The sequence below is a fragment of the Pelobates fuscus genome, chromosome 5 (assembly GCF_036172605.1).
Source record: "Pelobates fuscus isolate aPelFus1 chromosome 5, aPelFus1.pri, whole genome shotgun sequence".
Taxonomy (NCBI): Eukaryota; Metazoa; Chordata; class Amphibia; order Anura; family Pelobatidae; genus Pelobates; species Pelobates fuscus.
Window position 1 is genome coordinate 184,510,647 of NC_086321.1, and position 24,522 is coordinate 184,535,168.

A 24,522-nucleotide genomic window follows, 5' to 3' on the forward strand; every position below is an offset into this window, starting at 1 on the left:
GTGTGTGTGGGTGCTGTATGTGTGTGGGTGGTGTGTGTGAGGGTGCTGTGTGTGTGAGGGTGCTGTGTGAGGGTGCTGCGTGTGTGAGGGTGCTGCGTGTGTGTGGGTGCTGTGTGTGTGTGGGTGCTGTGTGTGTGTGCTGTATGTTTGGGTGATTTGTGGTTGTGGAGGTGGGCCAGATTAGTTAAGAAATATCCCACCTCCCTTCTTACCTTTTGTAGGGAGGGGGGATCCTTGTTGCTGCTGCCTTCCCTGGTGGTCCAGTGGAGGTGGGGGCAGATCAGTTAATATCCCCCCCTCCCTTCTTACCTTATGTAGGGAGAGGGGACCATGCTGCTGCCTTTCGTGGTGGTCCAGTGGAGAGTGAACTCTAGCCTGCGGGGCTAGAGTTCACTCTCGCAAAATTTGAGCGTTGCTGCTGGCAATAGCTCCCCGGGTCCTCTCCTGTCTGTGGGCCGGTGGGGAGGGAGGCTGAGAGCAGAGCCGGCGATCGGATAGCGCCGTCTCTGCATGAGTCGACAGGGGAGATCGTGAGATCACCCCTGCCGGTCTCACTCCATTGGCGTGCCGCAGGATTAAGGTGTGCCCAGGCACATCGGGCACACACCTATGCACACACACGCATATCCATTTACAAATACACACACATATATATACACACATGTATACCTAATTCATGTCTGCCATATAACTAACATGTATTTTTTAGTATAGGATGTGTGAAAAAATGTTTAAATTTTGTCCGCCAGTCAAATGCAGGTCTTTAATGTTAGGGATAGTTCCATCTGGTAAACTCTAGTCACAAGCATGGAAATGAATCGTTAGCTGGGTTTGGAATTGAAGGTCTTCCAGTTTGAATTTTTTTTTTGCCTATGCCATTCCTTGCTTTCATTCACAGTAAACACCAGTCTGTAATTTATTGTCAAATAGAAAAAAAGAATAATAGACTAGAACAGGACAGTTGTGGCCTATCAAGGCCCCTACATGCTGAAAAAAATATATGGGTTAGCTTCATGGGCTTAAATGTATAAACATCATTAATTTATTTGGTAACTATAAACCGAAGTCTCTTAATGGGACACTATAGTCACCAGAACAACTGCAGCTCATTGTATTTGTTCTGGTGAGTATAATCATTCCCTTCAGACTATTTGCTGTATGCACTGTGTTTTCAGAGAAAATGCAGTGTTTACATTAAAGCCTAGGGATACCTCCACTGCTTACTCCTCAGATGGCTACTAGAGGTGCTTCCTTTGGCAGTGTTGCACACTGTGCAGCACTGCCATTCTGTGTCTCCACCCTCAGCATGGAGACACTGAACTTTCCTCATAGAGATGCATTGATTCAATGCATGAGGCGCTGCTGATTGGTCAGGGCTGTGTTTGACTTGTGCTGGCTCTGCCCCTGATCTGCCTACTTGAGAGTCTTAGCCAATCCAGTGCTTTCCTATGTAAAAGCATTGTGATTGGCTGAGAGAATCACTTTTGATGACGTCAGTCAAGCAGGCAGATCAGGGGCAGAACAACTAGCAGCAGACTTTATTAAAAGTATGATTCTGCAATATTTAGGGGGGGGCTACTGGGGCCCCAGGGGCTAGATGGTGGTTTTAACACTATAGGATCAGGAATACATGTTTGTGTTCCTGACCCTATTGTGTTCCTTTAATATGGTGAAGGACTCCTTGCTTCATCATATACCTACACAAAAGTTAATTGGACATAAAGTCAGACTGAGTAGAACAAGTGACAGTATTTATACAAGACAACTGGTAAAGAACTTTAAAGCCAAATATAGCATCAGAAGCTGCAAAAACATGTCAAACAAAATAATAAATCTGGTCTGTTGAAATCTCATAGTGATACGTCCACAAGGTAGCCACTACCCTATTGCAATGGGCAGTCTCTCTCACAGAGTCGCAGTTATCTTCTAAAGAATAAGCATGATTAATAAAAGACTCTTGCCACTGGGACACCTGGATATTGCAATTTCTTTTAAGAGTTAATCACTATGATTGCCTAAAAAACAAATCAGAGGCTATTGCGGGACTGACTCAGTGATGGAGCATTCAGTTATAGCCTAGGATGACAAGGTGCCCTGTGCACCTTTCCCAGGTGAGGCATGTGATATGTCTATCCTCACTAATGCAATAGGTTCCTAAGAAATAAAGCATCAATAATAGGCAGGTCCTCTAGTTACTTATTTCACATTTTAATGTCCCATGTTTAATTTTGCCACATAACTTACTTGGCACACATATTGTTCTCAGGCAGCAAAGACATCTCTAGCACTTTCGTGCTTCCTACAAGGGCTTCATAACTCGGTGTGGCCACCATTTTTCCTGTAATCCTATGAACCTGGTAAAACGCATGTGGTCGAAGGTTACGTTCATCTGCTGTACCAATAAACATCTGCAGGGTGAGTGGCTTCTCATTGTAACCTAGCAACTGAAAGGAAAGAAGAGACTGCATGATAACTTGCTAATAATAATCTCTGCTATCATTCATTAGCTAAAAGGAATGGATGTCCCAAATCTCGCAGATTAAGAAAAACTTATTGACAAACATACAATGCAAAACTATTACATTATTATGGACAATGTCTTACTCTTCCCTCAAAATTGTGTTATGTACACAGTTGGGTGCATTTCTTCTTTAAGAAAATGATGTTCTTTTGTAACATCTGAGCAGCAAATACCATCAAGTAGGAAGCTCTGACGTTCCAAAAGCAGCAATTTAGGAAATCCCTCCATGCAACTAAATACCATTAATGTACATTCTCCATGAAATGGTCAATATATATTACTATTGTATTACATTAAAAATACAGTGGGTATTTTTATAGGATCGCATTGAATCTTATGTTCTTTAGAAGAGATGTGAGTATTACGAGAATGTGTCATAGAATTAAAGTAGAGAAAAATTTTAAGTTCAGTTAAATTGTATGTTTGTCATGAAAGATACATTCATTTAAATGACGGTTGTTTTGTTTTCATTACCCAAAGATGGATGCTCACAGCCAGCACCTCTGTCACAGTCACACATATAAAAATGTCATAAGAAGATATTCAGTGTTCATGCTAATGTGCTAAAACACAACATATATATTTTCATTTGGAGTGGCCTGGTTATTTGGCATGGATGTAAATGACAAATCAAATCAGAAGAGTGCACTAGTTCTTATAAGAAGTGGAAAGTGAGATTGAGGTAAGGCTTTAAAAACAAAAAAGGTGTTAGGGCAGTCATATATATCTCGATTAAAGTTAGTGTGGCAGTTGTATTGAGTTTTTTATTTTTTTTGCTTTGTAGCTGCCACTGTTTCTTAACCAAATGTTTACCTACTTTTAAGAGTACATACTTGTCACTGCTACCTGCCCCTCAGTGACAATATTTTTTACATATCACTGCTTCATTATGAATTAAGAAAGAGAAGAAAGAGGTCCAAAATACCTGACGAACAAACACAAGATGCCGAACAATGTGGGTATACGATTAAAGCTTCACAAGAAACCATGAGATCTGATGAGTCCTGTTTTTTGCAATTCTTTTTTAAGTCAAATGTTGATATCCATAATAGAATGTTGCGCTCTCTCTCACAATATCATTATTTTTTTAATTTTTTTTTTTAACAGCAACTGTGCTTACTCACACTGGTGATAAACTTCACAAACTCATAAGTGCTGTAAGGAATTATCCCTCTATTAAGCATTGTCCTTCAATTCTAAAAAGCAACAGGGCAGTGATACTTGATATGTCATATGTTTATGAATAATATTTCCCATGATACACAGCTGTTATAATGTCAGACTGCGTCTCAAGTTGTTCCCAAAACATCAGGGGTGCCAATATTAGCCATACCAGCAATAGGGAAATGTGAATTAAGACATTTCAGAATGTGATTACAGGAAATAGATAAAAACCCTTTAGAGATCTGTGGCACAGCCTCCCATACAAGACTCGACCATTTATTTTTAAATTATAGTTAAACATATACATGGAACCTATTTATTATCCTTAAAAACAGGGCTATGTCAAATAACACTGGATTTACCAGTCTCCGTAGTTTAACCATTTGTAAATCTACTCAGAAATGTTCTCATCCAGACATGCCCAATGTCATACACACAGCCACTGAAATGCACAAAAATAGTACAAAACTACAATCATCCACATACAAATCTATACTAAGACATTGTCAAGTCAGGCCTAATATATTACCCAGCAGGGCTCTAGTTCTCTATTAAAAGCTCTGACGTGTGTTTACATGGAAGGAGGGGGGGGGGGGGGGGAGAACTAAATTTCTTCATCCCCTCCTCCCCAAATCATCTCACATTTCCTTCTCCTGTGCTTGTCTGTCTATCTAACATCTTCTCCTGTACTGCATTCGTTTTTTTGTGCACACATTTCTGTATACTGTATGACGAGCAGATTAATCCATGGGGCAAAGGGTAGATATAGGGAGACATATAGCTAGCTAGGGACACATGAATTCCAAGTCGAGGTCGATGACAGTGTCTTTTTCAGATCTTCATGTTGTCAGGAGAGTGAGCGTGGGAAAGAGAGGACAAGGAAACAGCTGGAAGCCATCTAGTCACCCAATGAAAACCGCCCCAGTGCAGCCAGCCCCTGCCAACGACATCAGCATGTTCCATTAAAGTGGCACTTACTTTAGAAAATACTACAGTATATTATTGCACTTTTACAAAGCACCTATACATTTTTTTAATGATTTTAAAATCTTCCTTAAAAAAAGGTCAATAAAGGATTTCTAACATTTGTTAATCCTTGAAAAAGAACATCTTCCTGTTTCCTACAGAGTGGGAATCCAGGAGCAATTCAGCAATTCCCAGTTCCTGATGTCATCTGAAGCCTTTTTTGTTTTTTTTAGTATTATATGAGAATTTGGACATCAGGAAGCAACTTTAAGATGGCATTCTCCTTACTAAACCAATGGCAGGACACTGGTGTAGTTATGTAGTTAGTTTGGTTAGAATAAAATAACATGAAAGGGACACTCCAAGCCCCATAACCTATGGTTATTTGCCAACAGTTTCAGCTATAACCCAACCACCTCATTAACATGGTATTTATTGTTAACATTTATTATATATTTCAGTAATTTTAAAAACATTTTATAAACATCACACCAGAGCCATATTTGCTGCAGGGGGCCCACAGAAGCTGTTCCTGGTGCCTCTTGGCAGAGACAGGCACCAAAATAATACAACAATGGTGCGCATAAAAACTACCACCATAAAGTATCTACCAACTTGAAATGTATACCAATGACATACACATACACCATACTTGTTTAAAATAAATTCAGTGGTACTGTGCATGAAAAATGCTTATGTGATATGTCATCACAGCAATCCACAGTAAAAAAAAAATAACCACACAAATACTTGCATAAACTCCTATAAACAGGTCCAGCAGAATAAAAGCTAAAATGAACCTGAGCAGATGCAATTTCTCTTGGGTCCTGATGACTCTGGACGAATCCGAGTAAAATCCCCCGCTATAAACTACTGACTAACATCCCATCTGACACAGTAGATTATTGTTACCTTTCTTACAGGCAATGAGAACCGCAAAACTGAAATGCCAGAGTGGGACCTTAGAGAGTATTGGCCTTTACTGACTTGGAATGCCTCCTTGGTGGAGCGCTCCACGATGATGCCAATGATGATGCAGCTCAACAACTGTTACCAGCCATAACCCGCACGTTAAAAGCATACTCAACCCAAAATGGTGACTGAGGACGGTACAGCCCTCTTGGACCGGCCAGAAAACAGTGGGACACACTTCTTCTGACTGCCTCCTGGCTGTCGCTAATCACCTTTAGTCCCTGACAGGTAACCTTGCCACAAAATAAGATATCCAGACTCTCTTGCAAGACATGCAAAAGCGATGGGAAACAGACCTAGCTGTGATTAGAACGGACCTCCAACATGTCCTCGACCGCATGCAGACGTCCAGAAGAGGATGTCATGGACCTTTGTACAGAGGTCTCAAATATCAAGGACTTGTTCCAAAAGTTCCAGTCTACCCAACAGCTACTCACCTTTCAACTCTCTACTATCGAAGACCGGCTTAGGCACAGCCATGTGAATATCCAAAGTATCCCTGACTTGATCACGGTGGAAGAACTGTCCCATTATATACACCGCCTTGTGGCAATCGTGTTACTTCCCCAGGTAGCTAAAAGATTCAGCATAAAGGGGACAAAAAAGATTGCCCCGCGTGATGTTATCCTCCTCTGCATAAATTCCCAGGATAAGGGACAACTATTGGTGGCAATGTGCGGCAAAATGCCCTATACATTTGAGGACTCTCAGCTGTTTCTCTACCAAGAGCTACTGTGCAGTGGTGGAGATCCCTTGGCCACATCACGTTCCAGCTGCGTTCAGCAGGTATCGGCTACATGTGGGGGGCACCGAGATCACTGCTGGTGACCTAGAACAGTACTGTACACAGACTTGGTGTTGCAATGGAGGCACCAACACTCCTGAAGACACTGGGATTTCCTGTGCTGGCCTCCATTGAGACCAATCCACCTCATACCTGAGTCCGTGCCAGCATAGAGCCCTTTGTGCGTAGGAATAGAGGAGCTACTCTTTCAACCACCTGACTTCCTCGAGTCCAATTCTCTGCTAGACCCGCTTAAATCTGGTTTCCGCGCTACGCACTCTGTAGAAACGTCACTGACCAAAGTATCCAATAATCTACTTGCTGCAAAATCTCGTGGTCACTACTCTATCCTAATTCTCCTTAACCTTTCTGCGGCTTTTGACACTGTTGATCATCAACAGCTTCTTCTAATCCTCCGCAATATCGGTCAACAAAATATTGCTCTCTCCTGGTGCTCCTTCTACCTCTCCCAGTGTTTATTTTTCTGGCTCTACTTCTTCTCCCCAACTCCTCTCTGTTGGTGTCCCCCAAGCTTCAGTCCTTGGTCCCCTACTGTTCTCCATTTATGCTGCCTCCCTTGGTAAACTCATTAGCTCCTTTGGTTTCCAATATAATTTCTATGCGGATGACAGGCAAATGTATCTGTCATCTCCTGATCTCTCCCAGTCCCTCTTGACAAATGTCTCTAACTGCCTCTCTGCTATTTCTAACTGGATGGCTGCCCACTTTCTTAAACTCAACTTGACCAAAACTGAAATGATGGTCTTTCCTCCCTCAAGTGTTGCTACTCCTCCCTCAAGTGTTGCTACTCTCTGTCTCCCTCCAAGTCAACGGTGCTTCCATCAGCTCCACCACGCAGACTGAGATAGCAGCCAACAGCAGGATCCCACTGGACACACGTGACGTCATTCTCCTGATCCCAAAAGGTATTAAAACAGGAGGGTGGCTTAAACTATTGGAATTATTACTTGTAAGTGTGTATCTGTGTGTGTATTTGTTTGTGTGTGTATGTGTCAGTGTGTGTTTCTGTGAATGCATTTGTCAGTGTGTGTCTGTATCAGTATGTACGTGTGTAGCAATGTGTGTGTATGTGTGCATATATAACAGCAATCAAATGCTGACACTACATACAAACACACTCCTGAAATCAAACACTGCACACAAATACACCACTGTTTTCAAATTGAATTAGTACATACAAATGTACAACTGCATACAAATGCACCATTGCATGCACACATACATATCCCATACAAAATATGCTTGGCTTCTAACACAGACACTGCTCAAAAATACAACCCTGCAAGGATGGGCAAATGGTAGATCCCCCAACTGGCCAAGCATTGTAGGGGTTGTAAGGCAGATGGGAACTACCTTTTGGCAACTCTTGTGCTAGTGGCCAAATCTTGTGCAACAGCATTCCAATGAGCTATTACTCAAAGGGAGGATATCTCACTGCCTAGTGACACATATTGGTGACCATAACCACTGCATGGATATTTCATATCAACTGAACATTATGTATGTAAACCAAATCACTTCACATAATTTAACATCATTAAGCATTTGCCTTAGATTAAATAGAGTTCTTTTATAATGTGGCTTAGTACTAAAATTGCTTTAAAACGTGCACATTTTACAGGTTTTTTTCTAGGGGAGAGTGATGTAGGTGGATTTGTGGGCAGTAAGGGCCAGGTGATAGAGGCAAAGGATAGAGGTGGCCATCAGCAGAATCTTACCCAGGGCCCAATTATTATTAAAGTCGGCACTGGTACACACACACACACACACACATCACAGGCAGAAGCTATATCAGGCCTCCCAACTGTTTAAATTTCAGTGAACAGTCAATATTTCAAGGTCAGTTTTGGGGACACCAGGGAACTGTCCTAACAAAGCCTAGCATTATGCGCAAGGAGCTGTGCGGCCTGTCCTTCAAGGCATGACTGGCAGTCAACAAGCAGTACATTCATGCCAGGCTGACATGATTGTTCTTTGGGCGTACTTGTCCCTTTTCCAGGACTCCATGACTATACTCCCCCATTGCTGTTTATGTAATTACATAGAGTTTGCCAGCAAGTTGGCCATACATGTTCTCCCCCTTCATAAAGCCTCATCCGTAATGAAGGAGCTGGTACCTCAGTAAGAAACATGTATTGTCTCATATACAGTTTAGTTCAGAACAAAACATAAATTCAAACCTCTACTCATGATTTTTTCTGAATTCATTTATTCAGGATATTAAACATAATCTGAGAAAAGGGGAGTTTATGGCTTTAGAGAAATTAGCAAGTTGCTGAATTTATCAAACACAGCATTCATGGGGTACAATAGCAGGAAATCTCCTTGCATATCTTTACCGGGTTCTAAATCATGGGAGTTATAGTACACAACATCTAACAAACTAAATCGTATCACTGCTGGATTTAGGGTTCCAAAGTCCTAAAGCTGAAATTTTTTTGTGTGCCTAATGAATTTCTATTTTTGTTGTAGTAGTTACGTGCTAGTATGCTGTTAGTGTGTGTGTGTGAGGGTGCTGTTAGTGTGTATGTGTAAGGGTGATGAGTGTGTGTGTCAGGGTGCTGTTAGTGTGTTTGTAAGGGTGCTGTGTGTGTGAGGGTGCTGTTAGTGTGTGTGTGTGTGAGGGTGCTGTTAGTGTGTGTGTGTGTGAGGGTGCTGTGTGTGTGAGGGTGCTGTTAGTGTGTATGTGTGAGGGTGCTGTTAGTGTGTATGTGTGAGGGTGCTGTTAGTGTGTGTGTGTGTGAGGGTGCTGTTAGTGTGTGTGTGTGAGGGTGCTGTTAGTGTGTGTGTGTGAGGGTGCTGTGTGTGTGCTGTATGTTTGTAGATGCTGTGTGTGGGGGGTGCCTTTTTGTGTGCTGTGTGTTTGGGTGATTGTGTGTATTGTGTGGGGGCCGTTTAGTAAATATCCCCTTGCCTTTCTGCCTTCCCTGGTGGTCCAGTGGAGAGGGCTAGAGTTCATTTACGTGAGATCTCGCGAGAGGAACCTGGCGGAGCTGCTGGCAAGAGCTCCCCGGGTCCTCTCCTGCCTCCCTCACTGCCTGTGGGTCGGTGAGAGGAGGCTTAGAGCAGAGCCGGCGCTCGGATAGCACCGGCTCTGCATGAGCCGACAGGGGGGATCCTGAGATCTCCCCTGCCTGTCTCACACCATAGGCGTGCCGCGGGGATTAGGGTGTGCCCAGGCACACCCCGTGCACACGCCTATGAGCAGGACGTCCTCATGCAAAGCTCTAAGAAACTACAGGAAGTTCCTCTAGTAGCTGTTGGTAGTTTTCTCTTATACTGCAGTGTTTTCAGCTACAGGATTAAGGGGACAGCGACAGTGCACCCAGACCACTTCAATGAGATGAAGGAGTCTGGGTGTCCATAATGTTTCTTTAAAAGGAAAACCTGCAGGTTGTTTTAAGACTGATTAAGCAAAGAGCTAGGTGGCAATAATATTATTAAATATTATTATAATTATTTTGTACACCATTTGGCTGCTTCTCTGCACCTGTGCTGCCCCCTAGTGTTGCTCAGTAAAAAACAAACAAAAACAAAAAAACGGTTATATAAGGTTACATCCCATGGACCTCTGCATGTTACAAGGCAGGGCCCCTTTCCCTCACTCTCCTTTTAGAAGCCGTGATGACTGTGAATCTCAACCGCCCTCTTCTTTGCTGATGAGAGTAGAGGGAGAGAAATAGTGAATGCGTTCATGTGTGTCATCTACTTACCTGTGTTTGTTTAGGAATTCACAAATGTACACATTAATGAATGTGTGATTTTTGTGAATGTATATACGTCTGTATCTGTTTGACTAGTTATTTTTGTGTATCTGTCTGTGTGTTTGTCTATATGAATATATATGGATGCATATGGATATGTACAGAATAGCACTGATTTCATCGGCCCTATTCTCCACAGATTTGGTGATCATTTGGGGACAGGTCACAGTGTCTGGTGGCCTCTGAAGTACAAACAGCACGGTGAAGGTTTGTGCTTTTAATACGTTTCTCAGATCACATGGTAAAAATCACAAGCAGTATGCATTTACAGCCCATTACTGGTTTAAAGGATGACTAGAAAAGCATTAGCAAACTCCATTATGACTCATCAACTGGCCCTGTGATCTAAATGTTCCGAATGTTGCATTCTATTGTAAATGGTGTGCAAGAAAATAATAGTGATTATCACAGTACGCAGTGGCGTACACACGATCCATGGGGCCCCGGTGCGAAAATTGATCCGTGGAGAAAGGTAAGTGCTGAAGGGGTTTTAACCACACACACACTCTCACAAACAGACACATACACACTAGCTAACAGACACACACATTTACTGACAGACACACACTAAGTGACAGACATACATACACACACACTCACTGACTGACAAACACACACTCACTAACAGACAACAAACAGACTCACTAATAGACACACACTAACTAACACACACTAACTAACGCACTCAGTAACAGACACACACAGTAACGCACTCACTGACACACAAACTCAATAACAGACGCACACACACTGACACACAGCTAACACACTCAGTAACAGACACACTCACTGACACACAAAAACTAACACACTTACTGACACTCACTAGCAGACACACTAACAGACACACACAAACTAACACACTCAGCAACAGACACATACACAGTAAGTAACACACTCACTGACACGCACACACACACTAACACACATACACACTCACATTTTTTTTTTCATCCCTATCTTTGGGAGTGCTGAGGGGATTCCAGTTCTCCCTGGGGTCCATGTACCGCCACTGCCAGCTTCGGGGGCCATCTGGGCCCCCCCAGGAGAAGAGGCTGGCAAAATGTGGCCACACTGGCATACATACCAGGTTGCAGGGCGGCCGGGCCCCCTGGAGGGGTACGCCAGTGACAGTACACTGTAGTCTAAAACTTTCATCATGCTTAGTCAATGTTGGACTATCAGCAATGCAAGCTAAATCAGTGGTTTCCTGTACAGGCTACATCGTCTGTGGACATCAACTCCCATCAACCTTGATGTGTGTTCCTATGCATGGTAGAAAGGCTAACCGACAATATCATATTCACCAGGCAAATGTCTATAACAAACGTATCTGCAGTAGCCAAGGTCAGATTACCATAGAGGCAAGTGTAGTGGCAGTAACAGGACCAGGCTTTGAAACATGCCCAAACTGCCACAAAGTAAATGCTCAGTTTTCAAATCTTAATGTATTTATTATGATAATTGGTTGTTGCCAATACAGTGGTACTACAATAATATCAAACTGTCTTTTTGTTTAACAGTGTCCCAGTACTCAGCTTCTTCTGTGTACGGCTCAGCTTCTTCTGTGTACGGAGGCTGGGTTTTATATTGTGTGTGCAGCTTCAAAGCCAGATATGTGGCATCACAATCACACAGAAAGGAGGCCAGACGTTGTCTTGACCAGTAGTAGGTGTGTTATATAAATGCTATGTGTCATGAATAACCACCCTAACACGCAGAGTATAATATACCAAGAACACTAAATAAAAATGTATTAGCAGTCTTAGAATGGCCAGGTTTAACATATAGTGATAATAGAATGATCAATGATAGCCATGTGCAAAGCGAGGCAAAAATCAGCAGAGCAAGAGACAAAGCCGAGTCAAGGATGCCAGAGAACAAAATAGACAAGGGTAGCTGAGTCAGAACCAGAAAAAACAGAAGCATATCTAATGCACTATTGGGATCAGTGTAGGAATTACAACAGGGCAGAATAAAATAACTAAAGAAATACCTATATTTATATGTGTAGCGTGTTTGTGTCATAGCCACGCCTTCATAATTTAAGGGAGCGTGTCATGGGACGTGATTCCACGTGATTGGTGTGATGACATCAACACTGAGGCTTCACATCATAAAAAATCTGGCTGGTATCAGAAACATCAGAAGAGGGAGTAGAGATGGAGAGAACAGCAAGGTGCTAAATCGGAGCACCACGTGAATACAGGCATCTTACACTATGATAAAGGGAATGAAAATTAATCTTCCCTTATAAGGCTTATCAGAGTTTTCAGCTCCAGTCAATGTTGTCTCAATTCCATCAGTAGCACTGCCTTCCTGAGGCAGTGGGGGAAAAAAGCACTTTAGACACAACAGGGTACTTGGTAGGGGGTACTTGAGGACTGAGTTGGGAACCACTGCACTATGTGAAGCATTCTATTTCCCAGGAGATCACCATCACTGATGATCTCTTAGCAGGCAGAGGAGATCTGCAGAGTGGTGACTGTCTGGGAGCTGGTTTAAAAGTAAGTGACCTTCTATTTAGGGGGGTGGGTGGGAGGCAACAAGCTAAAAATACATTAAAACACTACAGCGTTACAAATATGTTTTTTTAACTTGTAATGCTAGATTGGTTCTTTAAAATCACACAAAGCAGAGGTTGTGGATCACTTTCTAATATCCCCTAAATGCATAGGTTATGCTTTAATCTTGTACTTAACCTGTGCGACTATAAAGCTAATATATTTGTAAGGGACATTTATTGAATGAGGAATTGCAAAGTGAACAGCACATTTTAGGTCCTAATAGCAAGGCTAGAAACATTTTTCAGTCAAAGAATTTTGCAGATTATTTCTTAGGTAATCTATTTTGTCCTATAATTTCATTTTCAGTTCCTGAAATTGCTAGGTTAGTGTTGATAACTTTCTTAGTTTTTTTTAAGATTGAGCAGTGTTCCTTTCACATGAGAATCTCCTTTGGCTGTTTCTTTAACTGTGTCTGCTCTCTTGCTATTTAATCTACTTCTTTAAGTGATGGGGAGGATGAGAGGAAATTGTTTCAATATTTCGTGTGCCATCAAGCATGACTGTGCACTGTTGCACAACACATCATAAATGTACTCCTTCAAGGAAATACAGCATGATACTCAGACATCTAAACATGTGCACACACCTGAGTTTAAGCACAAACAAGCCTTTAAGCACAAACAAGCCTTTAGAGTTTAAGCACAATGGCCTGGCAAAATATATTGTACATTCCATGCAGAAGTCACACCCACTCAACATTTGCAAAATCTCTTACCGATATCTTCTAATACATATATACTTAACTCATGTAGACTATAGATGTTATATAAACCTGTTATCAAGTAGCACAGACAGCACACATTCTTAACCACAGGTTGGATTCGTAATGGCTTGGAACAACACTGGTGAGCTTATAAAGTGAGAGTGGATGACAAACAAATTTTACCTTTACAACAGGATGACCGCCTGGTGAAGCCTTCACTGCCCCACGACTACCTTCGGTTTCATAATGAGCTCTGTGATGTGTTCGAGGCTGAACCTCTACTCTTAACTCCAAGCCCTCAAACTGAGATGGCAGAGGCCAGTCCAGTGGTGGCAGTGAGGAGGATCTAAGAGAGAATAACAAAAGTGCATTTTTTTTACAATTGCCCACTTTGGTTTATTACTATTTTGTTTTTGTTGTGTTGTACTTTGCATGTGTGGAAATTTAGGATCTTTTCACTCAGGCTTTTTTTTGGCTATCTAGTCAATGGCTATTCAAATAGAGCAGAACTGGACTAGTAACAGTTCCACACTGCACTAAGAATTTTACCATAGATATTAAATTGGCCTTAGCATATATTTTGTCAGGCAAATCTGGAATCATTGTTATTGTAAGGGACTAAGGATTTTGTCACTCATAAACATTCCCAATCTAAGCACAATGGCATCAACAGTATTTATTTTCTTTCTTTATTTTGATAAAGAATACTTTATACAAAAATTATTACTTTCGATATAGAACAAAAATGTACTACACTATCCGAAATTGTGTGTATAAAATTCCATACACATTATACACATAATTTGTTAATGAACATCTTTTAACTTAGATCATTTATTTGTATACACCGTACATAAATGTAGTAATGTATGTAATGTGTGCAAATCTCCTTCGAAATGACAATTTTCCTCCTCAGCAATCTATCACTGTGGCTTATTCCACCTCAGATGATTGATTATGCCCCTCTTAACCTCTAAAACAACCCCTTCAATAATTTCATAAAAATATACAGAATCTTTTGGAAAATGTACATTGCTTTGAATTGTGAATTTAACAAATGCAATGCATTAAACACTAAATATATAAATAAATGAATTTTAGGCCATTTATCCTAGCACAATTCCGGGTATGTACTACTGAACGTCACCTAGTTAACAGTTTAACTAGGTTTTCTTCTTTTTCCTGGACAGCTATGAGTTTTACATACTCTCAGGAGGGTTCATGAAAAGTGTAGTCCCTCAATATGTTAAATTGGCATGCTGCCAGAGAAAACAAAGGAGATCCTACATGAACCACATAGATTACCGGTAATTGATTTTTCTGTGTGACAATACTCAAAATAATCAGCTGTCTGGGAAAACAAAGGTGAAAGGGCACCTCTAAATCTCCTTTGTGTCAGAATGCAAGAAAAAAAATACTTTTAATGCAACTACTACTACTAAACAAGTACTAGAATTGAATCTTGTTGTCACGGACTATGAGATGCTTAAGAATTATAGATAACTCCGTTGCAATCTGTCTGTCTGTTCGTCATTGAGCATTTATTTGAGAAAAAATGGAATGCTGAATTTCTAGAGGCACTTTTAATTAAAAAATATGAGGTTCCTCAAACAGCACAAACTCAACCATTGTTATAAAAATGTTAATGTATTTGTTGGGCAGTGTTCTTGAAGTGTAGGGACTTTATTGGTAAGTGCTCCACTTTTAGAATCTTACCCCAAATTTGCTCTTTATTGATAACCCATATTAATGCATTCCTTTTACCTGAATATTGGGCTTTGCCCGCCAACCCTTGCTTTGGACCAGGCTAGAGCCGAAGGCACAGAGAGATAATCCATTCCAACATTTTCCTTTCTCGTTTGAGTAAATATTCCAGAGGTATCTTCACTAGAAGATGATGAAGGAAATGCTTTCCCAGGACTTGAGGGCTCCTCATTCCTAACAGGTGCCACAGTTTGTTCTGCAGAAGTTCTGCGGGCCTTTTGTGGAATATTGTCTCCTCTCTCAGATGTGGTTTGTGTTGGTTGTTGGTTTTGTTCACACGGTTTGGGAGAAGCTTCTCTTTCTGATGTTAGGCTGTCTTCTCCTAAGCTTCCTCTGCGAGATGTTGCTGGGGAAGGAGAACTAATTTGATGGTTACTATCCTCATTTGAATTTGAGTAGCGCCTCTTTCCACAGGGAGAGGTAGGTCGAGATACTTGCCCCTGTGGGTATGGTGAAAGTAACTCTTCACGGGGTGAGGATGAAAGACCTGAAATAGAGTTTGCAGGCCAAAAATCATCACTGTGGCATCCCCAAGGTTTTGGGGACGCTCTCGGGGAGCCAAGAGGAGAAGCTAAAGTAAATCGAGAAGTAGCCTCATTAAGCTCTCTTTCCACCTCTTCACACATCTGCCCCAGTGAATCACATGAGCTTGCTTCGGAGGACAGAAAACTCCAAGAGGAATGGCTGCTTGCTGGACTAGGGCTTAAGAAAGAGTCTCGATAGCCAAAAGGGTCTGGTGGGAGAAAAAGCTGATCACGATGTGGCCTGTCATCCCACAGGTCATTCCTTCCTTGTTCTTCTGGTTCACCATCACTATTTCCAGGGGAGTCACTTGTGATTCGTATACTGGGACATTCTAAGAAGCGTGATCCACCAAGAGGAATAAACCGGGATGGTTGACTGAGAAAAGTCCCGTTTATGTCATGTTCAGAAGCTCGTCTAGGTGGTGGAGAGTGCATGCCAGCCCTTGTTAAACATCCCATTCCACCACCTGTACCTCCGATGACACAGTTATTGGGGGCATTGAGAGACATTGTAGTGTCAGAGATAACATCGTGGCTCAGGGAGGTTTCTTCTGATTCCACATCTGCAAATGGTATGACAACAAGAAGAAAACAACTTAAAGTGTGATCTCTGTGGTTGTTGAAAACAGTCCCGTAAAGGAAGAAAGAACTGTATGTAATCGTAATTTTTAAAAAAAACATGGACTAAATAATTAACCACATATCATGTTGTTAAAATATTAGATGTTAGTCATGCAGTGTTTCATCAGCATTATCCTAGAATGCATAGTGTTTGAATCCTATTTGAAAAAAATAGGTCATTATTGCAGGTCATAAAACACTTATGGATTTGAACCCCCTTAATTTTAAGTTAGGATAGTAGGAATGCTAGTCACTCTTGCAGCGCTTAACCCTTTATCAAACCGAATGAAATCACAAAGAACCTAGATAAATGGATGGGTAGCTTGGCCCTGTGATTGTGCAATTAGGAGACTTACTACACATACTAAAGATTTTGGAAACATTCACCACAATGTTACCAATGAACTGAATGTAATACATTGTGTGAAGGTTCATTTAATTTAGTACATGGCTGTATGATCAACATAAGAAAGTGATCGAAGAGTCTGCACAGAGAAGTATATGATCATATGTGGATTTTCAGCTGTGGTATTTCTATGAATTGCTAAACTCTTCTCCATACTTTAGTAAATCTTGGGACTATGATTTATGTTGAGAAATAAAAGCCATGAATGACAATGTATTTTCACATGATCCCACAAGATACCAAAAATAGCTTGATGAGTTCAAGCAACCTCAAGGCTGTTGTGTCACTAAATCTCATACTGCACTGCCAATCTGTCTCACTGATCTTACCATGCACACCCTGCTTTTAAAATGTGTCCTGTACTTGTACTTCCATTAAAGAGCTAACACACAAATACTCAATTGTTCATCCTCATAGACAGATAATATAAAATTGCCACAGGAAAAGGGATATTATAAGCAATTCCGTGAAACAAAGCAGAAAGTAGAGAGGGAATTGTATTTTATTGCATTGAACACATCTGAGTTTGCTACATCTGTGACAAAGCTGTAAATGCACATGTAGTTAAAAAGACAGTCAATGCACCATAAACACTACAGCGGGCTCTAGTATTTATGGCACCAGGAGAACCTTCCTGACATTCTTTTACAGTAAGTAGTCAAACTGTTTTCAGACAGTTTGACACTTACCACAGTCCCTTGGGAGATTAATTCATCTGATCAGCTTTGATATAGCTATAATGGAAGTTTCATTTCTTCTATAGCAATACGAAATTTGTTGATACTGGGAAGAGCCATGGGCTCTCTGAGGCCCAAGGGTCTTGCCAAACCATTTTGTATGTAACATGTGCAATAGTTGTTATTGCGCTTACAATGAATGCCCTTTTAAAAATGTGTAAGCTAAGTACTAGAGGGTCATGACACTCAGCAGGTAACAGACAAGTTTAGTCTGATACAAATCGTAATTTTTACTTTTTTGAGTAACACACTGGTTCCAGGGGGAAAAAAAAAATCACAAACTTATAAAATCCCTGCATTTTTAAAGGTGCAGTAATAGCAGATTTAAGTTTAGGTGGACTATCCTTGTTACTTAAGGCTTACAACTGTATGCAATATGATGGAGACTACAACTCCCATTATTCTTTGCCTAGAGAAGCCTAACAGAGTGATGAGAGTTAAAGACCACAGAACAACTAGGGTCAGTGTTAGACTAATGGACTATATATCAGGGTAATTGACAACCAACTTTACCCCACTCTAGGATGACACTGCTCTCTAATTTATGCAGTTCCCTTGAAGAGTTACTATAACGTTGCTTTACCTATTAAACTTGTGCATTTTGACAGTAATATTATTATTGTTATCATTTTAAAGCATCAACATATTCCACAATACCATTACTAATTTAGGATTTGCTTAAAAAATATCAACATTGAATTAAGAATGTATGATGATGATGACACAGCACGCACTTGTATGACTTCATTGCATTTAAACCTGTGCAAAAATGACACTGTAGTGTATTCTACATTGTAACTCATATCACTCTTTCACTCAGTCTGATTTAAAAAAAAAAAAACACTCACCTACTCCCCTCAAATGCCAAATACCCCCAATGTTACTCCAGATTAATAACCCTAATTCTAAAAGGCTACTACAGCCTTAAACCCTTCAAACCCCTTAACCCTAACCTTAGATTAGTTGTCATGCTTTTCAACATTATTGACAACATTTTCAATCCTTTTAAACATTAATGACGTCTCTTTAAATGTGTACCGTATTTATGAGAGTGCATGGTGTCCTGTGAGTTACCAAATCAATTTATTTGAGATTATTTGTGATTAGTGATTGTTTTTTATTGTAATGCCTCCCTACAGCATTGAATTCTACATTATTGAAGAACAGCACTATTCATGTACCAGTCATTGATATGCAGGAGTAATAAAAGTTAAAGGAAACTGATAATTCCAAATCTGGGGCAAACTAAATATGGAGTAATCACCATGGGCACCAATGTAATGTCCATATTCACCGATATAGTTTTAAATTTAGCCCAAGAGTTCTTTTATACACAAATCTGTAATATATGTATATAAATATATGAGTGCAGCAAGAAGCTTGGGAGGTTAATTTATATACAGTATATAAAATATCAATATTTAATTAATGAAGGATTACGTTATGTGGCAGCACTAGATGCAGGAAAAGTAAAATCCAGTTCATTTTTGTAATGAAGTGAGTGAAGGTTTGGCACTAGACTAGAGAATACAAAAGTAAACAGTTATACGTATATTATGTAATAAGAGCACTGAGTGTGGTGTGGTGCAGCAAAAAAAGTTAAATTTTTTATATATAATGCAAAAAATATATCAGTTTTCCAGTATGCAATGCTTCCTTTTTATTGGACTACCATAATACTTATAAGACAACATTTTGAGTGTTTTCCTCTCTTCCTCAGGTATTGTTTCAGATGAGAGGAAAACTCTTGCAAGCTTGTCTTTTAAGTATTATTTTAGTCCAATAAAAAAAGGTATTTTTACATACTGTAATTTTGGAATTATGTCTACTGAACTAATATGGCTAATCCAATCTATATCTATCTAAAAATAAAAATCAGTGCCGTGGGGAGCAGAGCTGGTGAGCGTAAAAAGTTGGAGATATTTGTGTAAGGGGGAGCCCTGGGTGCTGCTGACGTTCAAAGCTCAAACGACCTTTATATCAAGCAGAGATCCTTCCTCACAGACACTCTGCAGCTCACGGGATCCCTCCCCCTCAGCCCCATAAAGCTATCCAGAAGTTCAGGGACATGTGCACCCAATTACTCCCCCTTCACCTCCCCACCAGCCCAAACTACGCCAGCCGAAATCACCGTCACCATGGCAACGCTCGCCTGCCAAACCTCCGAGGGACTAATTTATACCACATGTTGGAATAGCTAAATAAGAATGATATTCTAAACAAGGCAGAGGGAGGGAGAGGGGGGACGCCAGAAACCGAGGGAAGGTGAGAGTAGGAGAAATGGATTAAAAACAACAAAGAGAAGAGAGAGAGAGGGGAACAAGAAATGAAGGTTTTAGTTACAAGTCAGAGAAAAACAACGCAAAGGAAAAAAAAGAGACAAACAGGGTTGGTTATTTACTACAGTGAGAATTATTGAGCATGGAAAGTGAATTTAAACACCAAAATGGCTGAACTGGAAAAATTCTCCCTGTTTTCAATCGAGATAATTTTGACTACAATTTGAAGTTCACTTTGAATTCACAAAAATGTACACTTTAGTGAAAACAAACTTTTACAGCTCTTGTAAAAGGGTTTCTTCTCTTAACCGATAAATTGTAGTGAATTGAAAACCAAGCTGCAAAGTTTAGGCAAAAATAGCAGATACGCAGAAATTCTCTAACATAGCTAAAATGACAACTGGGCTATTTTTGCTCATGTTGGGCAACCTGCTTTTCTGATCACTATAATGCACAGTTTAGTGAATAAATGCCAAAGCTCCAAAAATATTGGCTTTGAGAAAGAATAAAACACATACAAAAAAGTGAGTAAGAGAATTAACTGTTTTACAGCAACAAAATAGGAGATTATGTGTGGAGGGTGTGCCTGGGCAGTAAGGCCTAAATCACTTAATACATTGGGTAGTTATGTGTATAAGATTATATTATTGTGGCATTTCCTATTGTAGAGCTGAACACTGATTCAAGGGAAGCATTAAGCATAATAGGTGGGATTTGAGACATTTTCTGGAAACAAAACACTGGACAGGCCATATTATTGTTTCCATGTTTTTCCTTCCTATGGCCATGTGTTTCATTCCATGAGGCTGGTTTTAAAATGCCAACTTGGTGGCACCCATAATGGAAAGGATGGTAAATAAATGGAATAACCTCCCACCAAGTGTGGAAGTGAATCATGGCAAATCATGAAAGCATGTGAGAGACAGATTGCTGGCCTAAGCATGATACAAAGCCAATAGACAGCTTTCCAAGCATGGATAAAGGCCAATGGTTATATAAGTTTAGTATTTCAAAGTAGGTAGGAAAATTAGACAATTTCAAAGTGTATGTACAAAATACCAGCCTTGGTATATATGTAAAAAAATAATTAACAGTCAGATGTTTTTCTTCCTGCAAGATGCATGTTATTGAAAACCAAGCTGATACAGCGATCATCCACAATAATAAAACCACCTGCCTAATATTGTGTAGATCACCCTCGTGCTGCCAAAACAGCTCTCATGCATTGAGACATGGGCTCCACACGACCTCCGAACAAGTCCTGTGCTATCTGCCACCAAGACATTAGAAGTAGATCCTTTAAGTGCTGCAAGTTGCAAGACAGGGCCTCCGGCACATCCCACAGATGCCCAATCGGATTGAGATCAAGTAAATGTGGAAGCCAAGGCAACACCTTGAACTCTTTGTCATTTTCCTAAAAATCATTCCTGAAAATTATTTTGCAGTGTGGCAGGGTGCTTTATCCTGCTGAAAGGGGCCACTGCCTGAAGGGAACACCAAAGCTATGAAGGGGATAACAATCTCTAGGTAGGTGATATGTGTCAGAAACATCCACATGAATGCCAAGACCAAATTCCCACCAGAACATTGCCTAGAGCAGAGGTAGGCAACCTACGGCACTAGTGCCATGCACGGCACTCGAGGTGTCTTTGCACGGCACTCAAGGCTGCTAGAGACAAATAGGCTCTGGCCTATCAGGAGTCCCAGTAAAACTTCAGATATCTGCTAATCCGAAAAGGTGGTGAAGGACAATCCTCAATTTATGCATTGCAGCACGAAGAGGAAGTGATCTCAGATCACTTCCTCACAGCACTTGTGAATAGGAATCCACACTGTAGTAGAGCAGCTCGCAGTTGCTGTTGCAGCTCCTGTCCTTGACATGTACCTGGCCGGTCTGGTCCCCACTGGAACCCAGGGAAGCCACCCACACTGCTAGATATACACAGGAATGCAGAATCCTGCATTCCTGTGTAATCCCTCATACAAATAGTACGGACAGCCCACACACAAACATACACATAATCTGCACAAACGCAACACCACTAACAATCCACATACATGCACACAACCCCACATGCAGTCTCTCACATGCAATACCTCAAACAGCCCCCCCACACACTACCAAACACACAATGTGACATATCCATCCACACAATTCCACAAGCAGCCCCCATACACAACTCACATTCATATGTATCATACACAATACCATAAACTACTCATGAACATATACAATATAATAGCTAATATACGCAGGGCCGTCTTTAACGTGGGGCAAACTGGGCAGCTGCACCATGAGCCCCGCTGGCCTCAACTATTTCTAACCCCCGGCCGGTAATCCGCACACTAAGGAGGCCCACCGGGTGGCCCGTGCACAAAGGGCCACCCGGTGGGCTTCTGTCAGCAGGGTCCCGGTGGCGCACTGAGGCGCTTTAACAGCGCGAGCAGGCCCCTTGCTTTTTGGCAACAGGCTGGGAGGAAGTGCATCACTTCCTCCCACAAAGAGAGGAGCGCGCGGGAACGAAGAGTAGGCAGAGTGGAGGGGGGGTGGCCGAGAGAGCCGGACCCCAACTCCCAACACCTTCAGCCACCAGCAGGAAAGGTAGGAAACTGGAGGGTGGGTTTAAAAGTGTAATTTTTGTGTATGTCAGTATATCTGTGTGTGTGTATGTCTGTGTCAGTATGTCTGTCAGTGTGTGTGTAAATATGTCTGTGTGTCAGTATGTGTGTGTCGGTATATCTGTGTGTGTCAGTATGTCAGTGTGTGTGTGTCAGCATGTCTGTGTCAGTATGTCTGTCTGTGTGTGTCAGTATATCTGTGTGTCAGTGTATCTGTGTGTGTGTCAGTATGTTTGTGTGTCAGTATATCTGTGTGTGTGTGTGTGTGTTAGTATGTCTGTGTGTGTGTGTCAGTAAATCTGTGTCAGTATATCTGTGTGTGTGTGTCAGTATGTCAGTATGTCTGTGTGTGTGTTTCAGTGTGTGTATATCTCTGTGTGCGTGCATATGTGCATACATCTCAGCATTCACACACTAACACTACACACAAATACACCCTTACATTCAAATTTCAACACTACGTACAAACACATGTCTGTGTTACACACCAAAATTATATGTAAATACACCCCTGAATTAATAAAACAACACTACACAAATACATGCTTGCAGTCAGGCCAACACCACATACAAACATATTCCATACAAAAACCTGTTTACATTCGAACACACAAAAACCGCTTAGTGCTAAGACCTGGAAACATGGGTAAATGGTAGAGCCCCAGCTGTCAATGCATTACTGGAGTTGCACGACAGATGGGGATCTACCTTTTAATCACTCGTGCAACAGGGAGGCCCAAAAAAATTCTTGCACCTCTCTACTTTAGGTCCGCCACTGCGTTGAGGTGGAGGACGTGATTGCATGCCTGGGGGCCCCCAAAAAATGCTTTGCCCAGGGTCCAGTCAATATTAAAGACGGCCCTGCATATATGCACAAATACAACGATACAAAGCAATTACAGTAAAAATAACACAAGCAGGATACGGCAGCATACACACCTCATTTAAAAAAAAAAAAAAACCGGCACGCTACGGGACATCACAATCCTATATCGGCACAGTGCTGCTAAAAGGTTGCTTACCCCTGGCCTAGAGCATAACACTGCCTCCGCCTGCCTGCCTTCTTCCCATAGTGCATCCTGCTGCCATTTCTTTCACAGGTAAACAACACACACGTGCCCAGAAATCCACCTGGTCTAAAAGAAAACATGATTTATCAGACCAGGCAAACTTGTTTCATTGCTCCATGTTCTACGCTCATGTCCTTATTTAAGGCGCTTAGGCAGTGATAGGGATCATCATGGGCACTCTGACCGGCCTGCCGCTACACAGCCCAATGCGCAGAAAACTGGGATGCACTGGGTGTTCTGACACCTTAATATCATGGCCAGCATTATGTTTTTCAGAATTTGAGCTATGGTAGCTCTTCTGTGTGATCGGACCAGACTGGCGAGCCTTCACTCCCCACATGCATCAATGTCCTTCCTCACACTTGATAGGTACTAACCACTGCATACTGGAGACAGCACACAAGACTTGCTGTTTTGGAGCTGCTCTAACCCAGTCATCTAGCCATCACTATTTAGTCATTGTCAAAGTCGCAGATCTTTTTGCTTGCCTATTTTTCCTGCTTCCAACACATGAAATTCAAGAACTGACTATTCACTTACTGCCTAATATATCCCACGCCTTAACATGTGCCATTGTAACAATATAATCAATGTTATCACCTCACCTGTCACTAGTTTTAATGTTATGGCTGATCAGTGTATATTAAAGAGCTTTGTGGTCGCCTGGCTATGTTGGCATTTTAGGTGAAGGATCTGCACATTTAAATACTTTAGTTTGATACTCAGTGTCCTTAGAAATGTCAGACCTGTATGTTTTTTAGTTACAGGTTCTATTTACAGCTCTAATTGCCATGTGGAGATTCATGCCATCTGTGTTTCTACTATTTTCATGCTGCAAAGAGCTTGGATTTGAGTGGATGTGGTGTTCTGTGTGTATGTGAGAGACTTATGGAAGGTTGTTAGAGCGGTAGTCTATAGTTTGTAACCAATATGTGGTAGGATGTAAACCTGCTTGTCTGGAATAAGCTCGGTACAGTGATTTGTTGGATTCTTATTGGCAGGTATCATATTCTTAATTACATTAATTATAAGCAGAAAAA

At 41.2% G+C, this 24,522-nt stretch overlaps 1 protein-coding gene across 2 annotated transcripts in view; it reads right to left on the reverse strand.

Moving 5' to 3' along the window:
* The window catches only part of NFATC4 (nuclear factor of activated T cells 4), an 81,156-nt gene that overhangs the window by 44,589 nt on the left and 12,045 nt on the right, over positions 1-24,522 (reverse strand). For both annotated transcript variants that reach the window (XM_063454831.1, XM_063454832.1), the window contains exons 3-5: positions 15,227-16,313; positions 13,646-13,808; positions 2,245-2,444 (exon numbers count right to left, since the gene is read on the reverse strand). In XM_063454831.1, the coding sequence (XP_063310901.1) occupies positions 2,245-2,444; positions 13,646-13,808; positions 15,227-16,313 (1,450 nt within the window). The remainder of the gene's footprint in view (positions 1-2,244; positions 2,445-13,645; positions 13,809-15,226; positions 16,314-24,522) is intronic.